Source organism: Lampetra fluviatilis, chromosome 36 (assembly GCF_964198595.1).
Source record: "Lampetra fluviatilis chromosome 36, kcLamFluv1.1, whole genome shotgun sequence".
NCBI lineage: Eukaryota > Metazoa > Chordata > Hyperoartia > Petromyzontiformes > Petromyzontidae > Lampetra > Lampetra fluviatilis.
In genome coordinates, this window is record NC_136310.1 from 5,224,587 (window position 1) to 5,242,405 (window position 17,819).

A 17,819-nucleotide genomic window follows, 5' to 3' on the forward strand; every position below is an offset into this window, starting at 1 on the left:
CATCCACTGCTAGATCAAGGCCTTCTCAATGAGTCATCGTCCCACACTATCCTGTGCTGGATGCCACACACCATCTTGCTACTGCACATGAGTTGATATAATTGCTCCATCTCTGCCATGGCCATCATTTCATGTTTTCTGCATTGGCTCTGATCAGACTTAACACTTTTAATGCAGTTTCTATTCATGCTTATGTGATTGTTCATAAGTGTACAGAATCCTACCAAAGTCTCTAATACTCGCATAATCTCCTTTGCCTGCACCACAACAATTCCTTTCGGCACCCCTCCCCTAGCCTCTCCTGGTTAATTAATGTCAATTTTAACTGTTGAGTTTAGATGTATTTGGGCTGGCTTAGAGAAGCCATGCATGTCAGGCATGTAATGAAGTTGTAATTAAAATTGATTCTTATGCTCATGATGTGTGCGTCAAATCATGTGCATGAGAATCTGTTGTTTATTGTTTATTCAAATAATGTGACTGTTAGGCTAATTAATCGAATTACTGACGGTTACATTTCTGGGGTGGGGGATTCTTCGGATGCTTCGTGCATGTTCACATTGTGGCATCAAGGTAAACTCACTATGCACACTTTACTGGGCAGATGAACACAAACAAGGGTTAAACTGCTACACAACTATGAGCATCACCTCGCCACCATACAAATACATATAGCCATGATTCTGGCTGTAAATGGTATTTGGCCTTTAATTCTGTTTTATTACAACTGTGCACAAATGGCTTTTAAATCCCTTGATCCCCGCTAGGCTTGTTGTTTTGTGTGTCATGTAACATTAACTTTTGTTTGCATCGCTTTCATCCATCATGCATTTGCCATTATTTTCTAATATTGGTCCTGATTATTATTTTTTTGTGTCTGCAAAATGTGTTATCCTTGCAATGATTTTTTCTAGACAGATGCGGGTGATATGAGAGTCGGCTGTACTGTATATTGAGCAATAACAAACAGACCCAATGCCGAGCGCGGCTCGTAAACGTTAAACCCTGAAGGTGACATTAAAGTTCCTATAAAGCCCATGGTATTGCTGATGCTCAGAAACATAGGTGGTGATGTCAGCAAGCTAAGAATGTATGAACATAACTTAACACCCTAGCAGATTAATAACCTTTTAAATTAAACTGAGTTATAATTCTGTATCTTAACATTCTTACCATAACTGATCATCTGTAGTCATTAGTTGTATAACAAATTGGCTGCTTAAATTTTGTTCACAAAACATGAAAATGTACCATAAAATTTTATTTTATAATGGAAGATATGATAGAAAAATACTGCCATATTTTTTGGCCAACATGAAGGGAGTCATTGTCATGGGAAATGGATATTATTCCATGCTGCGTCTCCCAGCCTGCATTTTGCCCATTATACCTTTGTTTTAAGCCTGTCATGCTAAATCATTTAGAAGATTCAATGAAAACCTTTAAGGGAGTGGTGCAGCAGTGTTATGATCCTGGTTACCTGGCCAAAATTCTGGCCATGGCTAACAACAGTGGCAAGCAATATCTGATCTGGTCTTGGGCCTCCCCTCCCCTTACACCAACCCCTACTGACCAGAGTGGTGAAGTATGGTCAAACCAACTTCCCATGATGAACACAGTGTGGGGAGGCCTTCATCCAGAAGTTGATTGACAAATGGCTGTAAATTTTAATTTTCAAACCTATAATTTTTTGTTGAATGTTTATGAACTTCACTGAAGCAATTTTTAAGATAGTAAGTTAAAATTATTACCCCAGTGACTGGGACAAAGCTATATGTTGTGTTTATTTTATGGAATGGTGAAAGTAAATCCCACTTTTATGCAGGCTGGTCACTTCTCAAAGGCACTGGAGCTGGCATTTGCCACGCAACAGTTTGGTGCTTTGCAGCTGATTGCAGAGGAGTTGGATGAAAAGTCTGATCCAGCTCTGCTGGCCCGATGCTCCGACTTCTTTATCCAACACCAGCATTACAGCAAGGCTGTTGAACTTTTAGTGGCAGCCAAGAAGGTACTGCATTTTCTTTTAATACATGCCACCTGAGATGTGTTCTTAACGTAGTGTTTATGAATTTTGCTGCTTTGCTGTTTTAATTCTGCTATCCTCAGCATGACCATGGAGCAGATAATTAATAATCCAGGGTTATTAAAACTATGAGCCACAAGGCAAAAGCCTGCATGTAGGTTTCATCATTTGTACATTATATATTTCATACCTTTACATTCGCAATTTTCATTATTGGGTTACAGTGGCTTCAATGTCATTTGGGCAATATGAGTTTTATAGATGATTTATGGGTTTTTTATGGATTTTTGTTCAAATGTGAACAAAAGATCATTCTCCTTTCCCCTTATTGTAAACCTCCTTGTTTCTGTATCTTTATAAAAATAATAACGATTATGTAATTGACACAACTTACATAATCGGTTATAATTAGCAATTGTATTATAAAGGCAAGTTAAAAACACACTCTTTAATTATCTGGAAAGGTAGGGTACTGTCTAGTGGTGAAAATGTGTCCCTGTCCAGATATTTAACAACCTGACTAGATTTTTTTAAAAAAAACATCAGCTTTGCAGGTATTGGAAAACAGTCTTGTTATGATGAAGAGTGGAGGTTGCTTTGGATTATTACCCCATATCCCAGCGAGGTGATGGCGATAAAGCCCAACCGGATTACATCCCACGGTGGTGCACTCCGCATTTACAAATCAGAATCGTTATTCTGAACTTATTCAAATGTGTGCACACTTGAGGGTGATTGAGTACACCACCCAGACATTCCCCCCGCAAAAGCGGCAACGGCCGAACATCTCACAATGTCCACCACCGGCGTGTGTCGGTGGACGTGTCTGTGCTGATCAATTACTGAACTCGGCTGCGCCTCCAGAACAGCCACCAGGATCACTGTCAACTCTGCACACACACACACACAGGAAGTTGAACGATTACTGTGGGTTTTGATACCTGCTGTGAGTGACATCTGTGTGTGACACCCGCTGCTTGTGTGTGTGCGTATGTGCTGGGGTACAGAATAAATGTGTGTAATTAAACAATGTATTTAAAATGTTTGTTGTGAAAGGATTGGAGCGATTTTATTGGAAAATGTATGAATTTTTCCATATGTTTCAATGTGTTTGTTGATGCTGTGTGCTATTACATATGTTTCATAATGTTTTACTGTAGATAATAATTTTAGTAACTGTGGCTGTCTGAGCCAAACAAATGTTATTGACTTTGTTTTAGAATTTTAAAAAAATGGAGAACAAATTGAGATTTTTTTTATCTTCACCTCCACCAATTCCTTGGGTGCCCTTCATATGGACATGGGGGAAGAAGAGGGTGGTATCATGGATTACCCAGTGAAATATTTACCGCACGAAGCATGACATCTAATTAGATGTGTACCGATCTTTTAAACACCACCGTCACACCACATTCTCTGCCAGTATACAAATTCCCCTTCTTTAGCTGTCCATTTCTACCATTTTAACCCCAATAGGTATAGAAAATCCCATAGTACAGGGTGTTTCAAAAAGATGGACACAATTTCAAAGCAGTATATTTCACAATGGCAACATGTTACAATTACACAAAAAGTTACAAACGTTTTAATGAGTTATCAAGTTTTACTAACCATTTTATAAATGCTCTAAGTGCCCTCCACCTGCTGTACGGACAACATCGAGACGATAGTTGAATTCGTCCCAAACGCCTCTCAAAAGTGTCTTCTTCCACTGAAGTCACCGCTGCTGTGATTCTTTTGTTGAGGTCATCCAGATTAGTCGCTAATGGTGGCACAAAAACACGGTCTTTGACGTATCCCCACAATAAAAAGTCGCAGGGTGTGATGTCTGGGAATCTTTGGGGCCAAGATTGTAGCGCCAAGTCTTGGGGTCCCATGCGACCTATCCAACGTTGAGGTAGTGTGTCTTACGAATGACTGAGGCTAGGGGCTGTTTGTGTGCTGGGAGAGGCATCTAGCGGTAATGATTTGCAACTCTATACCCCGCCCTTTCAAGTGGTAAGAGTTTCATTCATGGGCGGTTCGTGGTTGCAGAGATAAAGCGATTTCAAATCGGGTCCATCTTTTGAAACACCCTGTATTGTGATGTATGTTGATTTACTGTAAAACTTGCCATTTGACGACATTCATCGGAATTATTTAAAAGCTTTGGAAAATGTTTTAACTACAATTTTTAAAGTAGGATTCTTTTGTTGTCACCTTACATTTTAGGCTTCGATAAGGCATACAGTACTTTGTCATTTTTGCCAAATACTATAAATGTAGGCAGCGATATGAAGGTTTGTCTCAAAATATGCCCCCGATCCTGTCAGACATCAGAAGATTCGCAGGATTAAGCCTCGATAGCACTTTGATAGGTGACGACATTAATTTAAACGGGTGTTGTAAGCAGTAGAGGGCAGTGCAGCAAAATATGTATTTGTTCAGTACTGCCCTCACCTTTGACCTGCAGTGAATGGAAGTGGATTAACAAATAGGCTGGTCATCTGCAAGCATAATCACACTATATTATATACATTTCTAAAAAAAGTTTTGCTGGCTGGTTGGCTGGCACGTGGGCGGGCGGGCGGGCAAGTGCGCATGGTGGTAACGGCATCACACACATCCGTGTGATGAAATTTCCCACATCCCGCAGCGTTGAGCCGTGTTCGTCCGTTGCGCTAACATCACACCTCCCCCTCCACCCACCTCTCCAACCCAGCCATGTACCCCGCATTAATGGACAGGAAGTGCTAGTTATATTGAAAAAAATGTGACCTTATTTCTAAGCTGTGAGTTATTAAATATTAGCCTCATATTGAGGGTGTCTTTTATTCTCAGTTCCACGAGGCACTGAAGTTGTGTCTACAACACGACTTGATGATTACTGAGGAACTTGCAGAGAAGATGACTCTTCCCAAAGACTCCAAACAATACCAGGATGATTTCCGGCGTGAAATTCTGGAAAGCATTGCTGACTGCTGCATGCGGCAGGGCAATTACCATCTGGCAACTAAGAAATACACACAAGCCGGAAACAAGATCAAGGCAAGTCCGACTACGAACTACTCGACGATAGACAGAGTGCTTACATTGTGGTTGTGCTGAGCTCTCCACACTATTAAGCAATTTACTTATTTTTATTGACTGAAAAGCTTTCAGAGCAAGCTTCAAATATTACCAAATGTTTACCAATTTCACTGTCAAGAAACGGTAGTCATCACAGAAATCCCTTGCTCATATCAAACTACTTTGTTTGACCATGTCTACGTTGCAAGTGCATTGTGACCTTATTAAAAGTATATAGATATAAGAGGTGAAAGTTCAACTCTGCAATTTCATTCTCATGCCAACACTGGCAGAAGTACTTGCACTCGATGGAGTTCTAGAGATTCCCTCTGAGAGGGTTATTGGCCTACTCTTCTCACGCTGGTCAGATCTCTTGTTAGAGATGGGTGTACAGCGCACTTTACCCCACCACGCACTTTACCCCACCATACACAACATACCGATCGACTGGTGTGCCCACTTATACTGCTGGGTGGACATCGATGATGGAATAAAATTTGTAAAAAACGTGTCCATTGTTTCAAACACTGTATAGAAAGAGCCGATTGAACTGGCAATCTCTGGATTGCAAGTCCAGTTGTGTTAACCGTTTACCTCTGACTATAATGGAATGTTTATACTAGTATTGTGTCTAGTAGGGATGTTGTGTAAATTTGTTTTACATTCTGCTGTTTCTGCAGGCGATGAGGGCCTTGCTGAAATCTGGGGACACGGAAAAAATCATCTTCTTCGCCGGTGTTTCTAAGCAGAAGGAAATATACATAATGGCAGCAAACTACTTACAGTCCCTAGACTGGCAGAAGGATCCTGAGATTATGAAAAATATTATCAGTTTTTACACAAAAGGAAGAGCCTTGGACCTACTGGCTGGATTTTATGATGCTTGTGCACAGGTACAATGTGTTTTTTTTTTTTATATTTATACCATGACAAGGGGTAGACATGCACTCGTACACTTATGTATGCACACCCACATATGCACATTAAAAAGTTGAAGTTTAGAACATCTGACTCACTGGGAACAAATCCGGTGTTATTGAATTTTCTTGACGACATGAAGAGAATGCTTTTGGGGTTTAGCCGCGTGGAAATTATACGTCTGTTGTCAAATTGGTTTTAAATTACCTTTGTGTCAGTGCTCATCCATGTTAAGCCCAATGCATGCGATGGGCATTTGGTTTGATATTACCCCTTATTTATTTAAATTCATATTTAGCGAGCCCTTATTAAAATGTATTTCGTATGCGTGTCGCAATTACAGCCCTTTTTCAATCAACAGCTGGATGAACGCCTCCCCATGCTGTGTGGGTCGTGGGGTTTATTTGACCGTGCTTTTTCACACCGGTCATTGCGGGCCAATGGAGGTGTAAATCATGAGACGTGGGAACATAAGAGCACAGTATAACAATATATGTTGCCTCGCCACCCATTGCTGCCCACCACATAGCCCCTGTTGTACGTGGTGATCACGCATCCAGACACTATCCTCAACCATCGTTAGCTTCAAAGGTCTGACAAGGTTGGGTGCATTCCAGATGACTTGGTCATAATGTATTTCAGCATGCATAAAATATCCTTTACTGGGCACGAACAAACCCTTTTTGTTTATACATCTGTGTATGTACAGGTGGAAATTGATGAGTATCAGAATTATGAAAAGGCCCTAGGAGCTCTGACTGAAGGATACAAGTGCATGAGTAAAGCCAAGGTACGCAGCAGTGAAGAGCAACAAGAGAAGCTGTCCCTCATTCAGAACAAAATTAACTTCGTGAAAAAGTTTGTTCACGTTCGACGGTATGTACAATTCTGCTTGCTCTGACACCGCTTTTTCAAAAATGTCCCCACCTGATGACGGACGCTTGTGTTGCGCCCGAAACGTCACGATTTATTTTAGTTATTTTTTATTTTCACCTACGTGACTTTACCCGAAGAGCCAAAGAGTATATAGAAAGAGTTTAAGATAACCATATCAGCACTTTGGTAGTTACTCAAGGTTACTGGATTTAAAACCGTTATAGATAAGTGGAATGGGGTGGAGGAGGAGGGAGAGCTTGTGGAAGAGCACAAAAGAGCGGGGAGAGTAAGGAAAGTGGGAGTAGGTGGAACCAGAGTGAAAGGGATGAACCAGAGTGAATGAGATGAGCGAGAGTGAGAGGGATGAATCAGAGTGAATAGATTTGTGTGCCCTACAGTTTGCTATTTTAACAAATAAGTTGCCGATGGCTTTTTGGAACATTACCAAGGGCAATGAATGTGTATGCTTACAAAAATGTACTTATCAAGCTACTTGGGTCCTCCAGGCATTAAATCCTCTGAATGGTATCTATACTTGTGCATAAATAAGCATGTATCTTGAAAGGTCTGATCATCATGCACCAGGCATGCTGTGCACAGCTGCTTTTTGCCATCGTACGAATGTGAAGATGATGAAATGAAGTGGGAGTACAGAATGTGCGTTGGTGACATTCTGCAGTAAAAAAAAAACTAATTTAAACCGTTTCTAAAAGTCTGAAAAAATTATTCACGTCGAGTAAAGCATTGCCTTTCCAGTTTTCCTTTGACAACAAATGTATACGCAAACATGTTGAAAATAATCAAAGGTCCCTTCAATACGTATAATTTATCATTAAAAAAAGGACAGACTAATTTCCTTACCAACATAACCCCGGCACATGGACCCACTCGCCTAATCTCTTATATCTTTGTAAAGATACACGATGAATCCTGGGTGCTTCCGGTGGTACTGTTCCTGTCGTGTAACACATCATACGTGAGACGTGACACAATATGGACATCGCATCTTTATCGCAGTGATTCCTGCTAAAAAAAAGACGTTCATGATTTAAGGCACCCCATTTATCTGCAACTGATGTCGCCGGGGCACGGGAGGCTGTCTCACAGAATTTCCCGTGTGTGTGTCTGACTGTGTGAGAGAATTGAAATGAGCCTGAATATCTCCTTTTTGATATGTGGTATCAGATTGTGGGGAGACCCATACTTTCTGGTATGGCACACTCGATGTTCGACAGAATGTCACACTATGTCACACTTCAGTTTATCAATTTATGTTCCAGAGATTCATCAGAGATTAATTTGCAATCCAAACGGCATGTGAGCAGTGCTCACATATCCTTTGGATTGCACTCTTATGCTCAAATGTCCCTACAGTCCATCTCTTACTGCTCACATGTCCTTGAGATTGCCCTTCTCATGCTCCCATATCCTTTGGATTGCACTCTCATGCTCACATATCCTTTAGATTGCACTCTCATGCTCACATGCCCTACATGCCATCTCTCACAATCGCTGGCCCCACCCTCTTGTCCCATGCGGCAACCCCCCCCTCCCTCCCCAGTCTGATTCTCTCACCTGAAGACGGTCGCTTGTTGTTGCGATCGAAACGTCGTGATCGATTATTTTTTCTACCTACGTGACTTTACCGAAAGAACCAAAGAGTATAAACAATTTCTTTTAAAGGAGCTTTTTTGATGAGTAACTTTAAAGGGAAGATACAATGAAGGATGATCTGGAGAGCATTTGAGGCAAGAGGTTTAAGTGGGATATGTAGGGATCAAAATGATTTTTTTTTTCTTAAATGTACTCCCCCAATAATTCCAGTGGATGGACTAAGTGTTGAGACTATAATATATTAAAAGTGTATTTTTTTCAGAATATTGACAAAATGTGTGTCATCAATTACTAAGGAAAGCAAGTCAATAGTTATTAATTTAAGCAAGGGTTTAAAATTATTACTTTGACTTCTTTATCCTGAAAGCCTCATTGAGTCTGATGACTCTTTTTCAGCAGGATCCTGCCAAGTTTTCGCTGCTTTGTGTAATACCAGTTGAGTAATTGTGTAGGTAATATTTCAGCTTTGGGATGCTTCAACACCAGTTACATTGTGAGGAAATCCATGCAGAAGAGAACATGCAAACTCCACGCTGAAAGGCACCTGAGTCAGCAATAGATCGCAGGCCCTTATCGCTGTGAGGCACAAGTGTTACCAATGTTCCAACCTACTGCCCCAAATACCTCCACTTCCATTTTTACAAACCATCGTAACCTCCAATTCGAGATGCGTCGTTGCACGTATACATTTTAAGTGTAGTATTGCACCACATTGTGTTGAGTTCACGTGGAGGCGTCGTGGCCGTATGCTTAAGTGAATGTGTTACTTTTTTGCAGTGTGTATCAGGAAGACGCACTGGAAGCCATGAAATTGTGCGAGGTGCTGGTTGAGGAGCCCGACTTGGATCAGGCCGTGCGCTTGGGTGATGTGTACGGCATGATGATAGAGCACTACGCACGCCAAGAGAATTACCAAACGGTAAACGGAACGCCTCGCACGCGCACAGTTACAGAGCGTGTGATATTGAGATGACAATGGGACATGTCAGTCTTTCATAGTAAAAAAAAAAGGAAAAAAGCTAGATAGAAGTTCAGGACGTTCTCATTAAAATTGTGCAAATGTTATCCTTGGATTATTGTATGCTGCTTCACAATGGGAAGTGAATAATGCGATTTTTATATATATAAGAGCATTCACCTCTGAGTCATTCTATGTTGAAGCTATTGTAGGCACGTATGTAAATTTTGTCATTAGATTGCCTATTTCATCCTGTCTGGTGCAATTAGATTTTTTTCTACTGCCTAAATTATTAGATAGTTAGGATTCGTTTTGTGCTCATTTTAATGTTGTATTGGAGTTACAAAAATCATTAAGTATATAACAGATGCATTGCTATGCAAAAAGAGGCAATACTATTTAATGCATAACAATGGGTTTATATCATCTCCGGGTTAAATAAACGGTACGACAACCAAATCGCTTTGCCTTGTGTCCACGTTCATATATCATGAATATGAAACTAATTAATTGCGTCACGAAATTTACTTAATGTGCAGTGAACGTACAACGATCGCTTAGCTTCATAAAAATGTCACGCATTTTACAGTTGTTCAATTCGTGCATTAAGCATACCTATCATCGCCTACGATTATGAAACGCATTTACGTACACGTAACGGACTAACAAAATCAAAAAGCCTTGCCTCAACCATTTTTTTCGACCTCGATGTGCCCGTATGTAATCTTGTGTGTGTGTTTTCTTGTTAACAACGCAGGCGTACCGTCTGATGGAAGCGCTGTCGAAGAAATGCACGGGCGTGAGCCTGCAGTACTTTGTGAATGCGCAGACGATCGAACGAGTACACCGTGCCCTCGGCCGTCCCATCAGACGCTTGGCCGACGCTCCAAAGCCCGACGAGGGCGAGGCAGATGCCGTGGACGAGGATGTGGAAGATGAAAGTTGAACGCGGTAAAGTTTAATGGCTGGCTACCACATTTCTATTATTACACTTATGTATGTAGATAGACTTCCCTTTGCTCCCCCAGAAACATGTGTACGATAGTACAGTATTGTCAGCAAAATATGGGGTTGTGTGTATGAAAACTAATCAGTGAATAAATTACTATCTACGTCATTTTAATTATTTACAGCATAAACGTATTATTCAAAGTTGCAGCCTCTTTGTTTTTGTGAAATTATCTTACGTAAGAAAATGTGTAATTTTAAAATTATTTTTGTATGATTTGTACAATGGATATACAGAACGAAATTACATAATGTTTAAAAATTCACGTGTACAAACTTAGATACTGTACATGTGTATGTTTAAACATTAGTTGGAAGGTATTGTACTCTGAAATGCAATGTATTGACAATCCTGTAACAGGTAATCTTGGACCTGACACACAATTCAATCAATCATCCACCTACTACTGTGCAAATAAAAAATATAAATCTTCATTTGTAGTTGCTGAAATGTAAATAAAAAAGCCTCTACAATTTTCTGTTGCGTTTTTCAATACAAACTTAAAACAATCGCAATTGAATAACATAAATTGTGCATGCATAACAGGACAACATGGGTAACAGAACCCTTGTGTTGTCTTATAACAACTCCCATAAATGATTTTTGTTTATCCTTCGCTATGTTGCTGTTAACACATTGACATGTAGACATCTGTCTCATTGCAAACATTCGCTATTTATTATTTGTGTTTAATGATTGACTAAACACAGCACAAGATGTGCCATTAAATGCAGAAATTATGTTTCTCTGGAATGGATGTAAACTGATGTTATTGATTGGCATTTCTGTATATTAAAAGTTAAAATAAATATGTCAATGTATTTTATACTGGTCTATGTCCGTAAGTCATGTATTCACCCAAGATGGTAAGGAAAATGGTGAAGTTCAAGGTATGGGTAGTTGGGTGGGAGGTATGTATATGTATACAATGCTATACTGTGCATGTTTGCACACTTGTAGTTTTAAATCCCATTACAGACTGCAAGGCTGCAACCACAGCTGTTCTGACCATCCTTTGATTGAACATTTTTTACTGACCCAATATAAAGCATACTTTTTACAAGGTGTTCAGGAGAATGGGCAGTACAAGCTAAGGTTTGAGGTTGGTTTGGAGGTTTGTGTAGTCCTAAAATGCTCTACATGACTCGGCATTAAAAGTCCCACTTCGGTGTGGCAAGGCTGTAGTCGTTCTCACCGTCCTGTCATCGAACAAAACACATCTGGATCACAGAACTTGTGCAATGACGCACGTTCTGAGTTCGTGGCTCCTTTTTGTAGAGGCATCATCAGCCGCTGCCCAGAAAGGCTGAGTGCTCACCCTCTTCTATTATTCACAAGCTCGCCTTGTTTAGTGCACATTGACCACAACAGCAATCGCTAATATGTATTTCCCCGTAAACGCATTTCTCTGATGCACTCTGGACTGGCCGCTATTCTGTTGACAGTCCGGATGTCCCCGTACTAGTATATTCATTCAGCTGCATGGAATCTTCTAAATCGGCGTGGGTACATCCGAGTCTCCTTGGGTTCACATTTTATTTCCAATTGCACTCTCAGAGGTCTCTGTGTGGTTCTTGAATCGAGTGAGGGATATGCGACATGAAGACACCGGCGATGTGGATTTCATTGACACGCAATTGCTCATCCCATTTGGTGGCAGTGCGCGGTCTCCTTGCTCCGGCGAATCGTACGGGGCTGCATTACGCCACCGATACGTGAGTCTGTACAGTTTGCACGTTATCTCATTCTGCATAGAATTCACTTAAGTGTTATGCAAAGCCAAGTTAACTAGGGGGGGGCTTCAGGGGATGCAGCTCAGAGATTCGGATTTTTAGGAACCGTCAAAGAATAGATATAACTTAATGGTTGAAAATAATATAACTTCATAAATCCATAACATCACTCGCGTGTATTTCTGGCAGTTACATATCTGTAATTAAATTAGTTGTATTCGTTTTAAATTTGATTAGAATTGACACTTTGTAACACATTTACAAGCTAGGACTGATGTAACCACGGTGAATAACAGTAGAGTGGTTTGGCATCTTGCATGGATAGTGGTAAAACAGTCGAGGAAAGTAAGTGGCCCTGCTACCGTGTGGAGAGCAACAGCTGAACGAACATACGTAATTTCAGGCACTACCATTTCAACAAATCTACATTGTGTTTGATAGAATGTTGTATTTTACCATATCAAAGTGGGAATTGGCAGTGTTATATACCGACTTGTGAACAATTACGCATAATTGACGTAGAATCTGAGTTGGCTGCGTATAGAAAATAATTTTCAGGTAGAATATTATTTCATTTGAATGAATGTGTACCTTTAATATGTGAGAGCGTATTAGGACAGTATCCTTTGCATGAATGCAGGTAATAATACAAAACAAAATCACGTGTAAAAAGTAACATGGCAAAATGTCCACGAGCCAGGGAATCTATGGAGTGTTTAATATTGAAAAGTAAAATGCCAAAATGGCTCATTTAACATTAGGAAATGTACGTCACAATTAAATGTGAAATGCGAATTAAAAATAGAAAATACTGATATGATAACAGTTATGATCAGGTCAGAACCTATCAATACCAAATGTATCACATTGAAGGGAGATCTTAAGAAATATCTAAATGTGCAAAATTATTCAAGAAATGTCATAAGAAAACCGAGATTACACGTTTAAATTTTTTTCTTTAAATCGTGCGATAGAACGCACAACCCACATGTGTGATGATTAGTTACGAGTGCTAATAGAGTACAATGGTTTACATGTTTTTGTACATTTCTGCAATTGCAAATATTTTATACGTATACACCATCAACTTCAAAGTATGTTTTTGTTTCCCCAAATAGTATGTTTGGATCTCTCGACTTTTGGGCCTTTGAGATCACTCTTTCCCACTAGCAATTTATTCAACGTCAGAAAAAACTGTTTCAAGTTGAGTCTCTTGGGCAAAACATGATCACTGGACAGCCTCGTGTTGTCATATGGCTAAGAGCTACGTTGGAGCCATATGAATCAGTAAAACAATATTCAAGAGTGTATGACAGCTGCGTCGATGTAAAATCTAGCACCGTAAAGGGGCTGTAATGAGATGTTTAATCACGGGGAACATGACCACTCGTGCCATGTGTTTTAATCTCAGACGTTGAAACAATTGCGTCCTCTCAGCAGTCTTGAAGCCAGCCAGTGACAGTTTGTCAGAGTTACCGCAGACTATTTCTGGACGGCAGACGCAAGATCCCACCCACCTTTGAAACCGTGGGCCTTTCTTTAAGCTCACAACTGCTGCTTCAGCGAATAAAATAGCGGCACCAAGAGAAAAAACAAAAACGCAATCTGCTGATGTGTTGTTTTTTTTACATATATGTATAGAATAAAAAAAATTTGCATTACCTTTCATTTGTTTCACTGACGTTCCTACACAGATATACGTATCTGGCATCTACACGTTACGTGGCATTATTCTATATTTAGGCAATATTTCGCCGACTTGTGTTTAAGTGATCGTGATGGTTTAGATGGTATTCTACAATATTGGCTTAATCTGTATGCAATGTTTCGTGTTACTGTACGGTAATGCTTTTAATTATGTATGATCCACGTACATCACAGCTGTAATAACATTGATCTGTGAAGTGTTGTGTAATGAAAACAATGCAGGCATGGCGCATTGACATGCCAAATATCTATGCATACCCAAGTAAGATTTGTGTTTAAAAATTAATTCCTAGGAATGCATTCAGTGAGGCGTACGACGTTTCCAGGATGGTGCTGTATTGATATGTTTAGCCAGTTCCATTACGGAGTATTTTGCAATGTTTTTCAATAATAGTAATAATAACACCTAATAAGCATCCCCATTTATTGGGATGATTAGCCAATTCCATTTGATTGTTTGAAATCTGGGAATAATCCGGAGAGAATATTGATGACATCCTAGAGGACAATCGTCATCCTGCAGTACAATTGATCAATATCTTGTTCCAGTATCACGAGGCAATTGAATATGTGGCGATTAACATGAACAAAAAATAATGAACCTTAATTCAGGAAATCCTCACCGACTCTTAAGCCTCTCTTCATGAGGTTTTTGCATTGTGATGCGTGACCAATCCCATTATTTAATCCGTGTTTGGTGTGTGAGCCGAAACCAGGGTACTTACCCGCAGAAACTCCACCAGCAATTTTTTTCTCGCTGTGGTTGTCACACCTGATGAAGGTTGCTTGTGTTGCAATCGAAACGTCGTGATTTTTTTTATTTTTTTTCTAACTACGTGACTTTACCGAAAGAGCCAAAGAGTATAGATTCCTGCAGTCACGAAAGCTTCAAATCAAGAAAGATCCTCAGATTGGGTCAATGATCCCGTCTCCTGCAAGCTATCTCACTGCTCCATTAACAGCAGAATCAGAATATTTATTTATACTGGAGGAATCCGATGAACTACAAAGCTCGTTTCCACATGCGTCCAGTAGGGGCGGATCAGAACGTTACAATACAAAAACAGCACGGTTGGCTACGTACGTTGCGAAAGAAGTTCAACATACATACTGTACATATGTAGGAGTGCAAACCATAAGAAAAGTAAGAAAATCACACAAAAAATCTAACAAAACTAAACTGTTTTTATTCAACCAGGTGAAGACCACTGAGCTATTAACTTCTTTCATAGCAAGTCTGCTCGCCTCCAAACTCGAACGTGCCGCCCGCACGCATTTGCAACGAGAAACAACTTCGTGGAAGCCCATACCTCCGTATGATACTTGACCATATTTCAGGGGCCCTCGTATCAATCCACCCCTGGAGAATGGGCCTCCCCACGTCATTGTCGGTCATGGGGTTCGCTTTGTGAGGGTTGGTGAAGGGAGGAGAGGCGGTCGTATATTACTGACATTTAAAATATATTTCTATAAAACCAGCCCTCTGTAAATTCACCACGAGTTCATGGCCGTGTTGGTCACGGGTGTCATGGGATTTGTTTGAACATACTTCACCACGCTGGCGAAGTGCGGGTTTGAACACTCCATATATCACTCGCCACTGATGGTAGCCAAGGCCCGGCATCGAGCTAAGGTAGACGGGGGATGTAATGCGATGGCTCTAACAACCACGCCGCCACCACCTCCCAAAGATGTTGTAAAACATCTCCGTCAGTGCATTGCGACGGCCTGCAAAGCGATCATTTTACCAAGTGGGCGTTGTGTAACTGTCAATTAGGTGTATAATACAAGTCGGTAACACGCACACAAAGGCAACAATCGAAAACATATTAACAAATTGTCATCAGGGTTGTAATTAGGACGGATAGTGCCAGCTTGATTGTGTGAGAGATCATTTGCTCTCCTGTCGCTCTGGGTTTTTTTCCCCACATGAAGCCAAACACCCATGAAATGAAATTGAGCAAACATTCCAGTATATGTGTGTGTGTATATATAGCGGGGTCCTCCTGAAAATGACTTGGGAGTCGTTGAGGCTTTCCTGGGTAAATCTATGCCGTTATTAGTCATCATTAAAATTATGTATCATACTGTAATGGTCCGTGTAGTGGTTAGCACACCGCGCTAAGAACCCGGCTTCAATTACTGGACACGGATAACATCAGTGGCGAGTGATATCCGAAACCTCGAACTTGTCCTGGGACCAGCGTGGTGAAGTATGGTCTAACAACCCCAATGACCAACACGACGTGAAGAGACCATCCAGTAGTCTACTGACACACGGCTGTATGCATATACTACGTATCATTAATTATTATTAAAGATTAATGTCTCACGATATTTTCCGACACTGAGAGGCTTGCTTGGAGTATTGATTATTGGCTTAAGGCACGAGCACGAGAGTACCAGTATGCATGCATTACGCCTATTCATAATAATCCTATATTACTGTATCATATATTCCTGTGATCCTATGAGCATGTTAACCGAATATAATGTACAAAAAAGAACACAAAAAATACAAAACAAGCCAACATAATTCCCACGCGAGAGCGTTCCAGACTGCTTCCGGCTGAAATGAATCCCGCATTGCCATTGCCAGAAGTAACCCGTGAATTCCACAATCGCCCACGTATGTGCCGGGACACGAGCTGCTCGTTTCTCCCAGCCTAGTAAGACAGCTTGCCTGCGTTCCGCAGTGCGTCCTGCCAGATGATAACCTGCAGCAGCAGCAGTAAGCAGCCGTGAGTAACGCACGCTCTCGGTGGGCTTTTTGCGCATCGGGGTGGATGGAGTGGGTGGGTGGGTTGGTTAAAGGGATGGGGGTTGATCGGGTGCAGGAGGAGGAGAGAGATGGGGATTGGGGTGGGTTATGTGTGTGCGAGTAGGTGGGCTCACTTGGAGATTCCGGCCGTAGTTACGCAAGCGAGCAGCGAGCAGCAGCAGCAGCGACACGCGCACGCGCGCACATGCAACGATGTGCGCGCGTGTGTGAGCGTGCGTGCGTGTGTGTGTGAGCGTGCGTGCGTGTGTGTGAGAGCGTGCGTGCGCGTTGGGGGTTGTGCATGCGCGTCTGAATGAATATGCATCACCGACGGCGGTAACGGCGGCGGCCGAGATGCCTCAGCGCTGCTACAACATTCCTCCGCTGCTATTAAGGCCACCCTGCGCTCTGTAGTCGGTAAGCCGGGACGGTGGAGGGCTTGCGATTGTGTTATGTGTGTGTTGGGAGGGGGGGGTTTCAACTAAGGGAGCGTTTACACGAAATCGAGACTGGCAGATTCTTAGCCCGCTCCCTCTCTCTCTCCTCTCCGCGATGATGCTTCGAGTGTTTTTTTTTTTGCGCAGAGCCGCGCTCGTTAACTGCTGATCGGAGAAGGCAGCCTCCCTCCTCCGTCCATTCATCCCGCGAGCGCCGTTTTGGTTCGCTTTTGGCCGACAGTCTGAACGCCCGGCTAGCTAACTAGCTGGGCAGACACGGAGACACACACACACAGGGAGAGAGAGATACAACACGCAAATATGCGCTACCGGGCGGCGAATGCCTGCCGAAAAGTAAGTGCGTCCTCTGTTTAATTTCGCTGTAACGTTAGCGGAGGGCTCGAGTTCTAGCCCGATGCTTGCTGCTTACCGCTGCCGGGCTTTTAATTGCGAGCGGTGGGACAGCGGTTAGCGTAGCGTGGTTGAGCGCTGCGCTGCGAACCCGGTCGATTGCCGCTCACGGCCACCACCACCGGGTTACGATTATCTGAACCGGTCCCTGGCCTCCCCTAGGTCGACTCGGCCTCAATTGGGTACCTGGTGCATGGCGTGTAGACGTCTCTACTCGGGAGACAAAGGCGGCCGGGCGTGGTGCTGGCCACCCACCGCCTCGTTTGCCGTGCCGACCTTCATAGACGCTACTCGCTAACAGCACTTGCCCCTGCAGTCTGTCAA

At 41.9% G+C, this 17,819-nt stretch overlaps 2 protein-coding genes across 7 annotated transcripts in view; both read left to right on the plus strand.

The window, feature by feature from the left end:
• The window catches only part of IFT140 (intraflagellar transport 140), a 50,444-nt gene extending 39,185 nt beyond the window's left edge, over window positions 1-11,259 (plus strand). For all 4 annotated transcript variants that reach the window (XM_078873208.1, XM_078873211.1, XM_078873209.1 and 1 more), the window contains 6 exons: window positions 1,826-2,008; window positions 4,844-5,050; window positions 5,752-5,964; window positions 6,699-6,865; window positions 9,257-9,398; window positions 10,195-11,259. In XM_078873208.1, coding sequence (XP_078729334.1) covers window positions 1,826-2,008; window positions 4,844-5,050; window positions 5,752-5,964; window positions 6,699-6,865; window positions 9,257-9,398; window positions 10,195-10,383 — 1,101 coding nt within the window. In that variant the 3' untranslated portion in view covers window positions 10,384-11,259. The remainder of the gene's footprint in view (window positions 1-1,825; window positions 2,009-4,843; window positions 5,051-5,751; window positions 5,965-6,698; window positions 6,866-9,256; window positions 9,399-10,194) is intronic.
• Window positions 11,260-16,773: 5,514 nt separating this feature from the next.
• The window catches only part of ANO7 (anoctamin 7), a 53,054-nt gene continuing 52,008 nt past the window's right edge, over window positions 16,774-17,819 (plus strand). The window contains exon 1 of one of the 3 annotated variants that reach the window (XM_078873214.1): window positions 16,774-17,064. The gene's annotated coding sequence lies outside the window, so the exon portion shown is untranslated. The remainder of the gene's footprint in view (window positions 17,065-17,819) is intronic. The other 2 variants (XM_078873213.1, XM_078873216.1) reach the window with 2 other exon arrangements.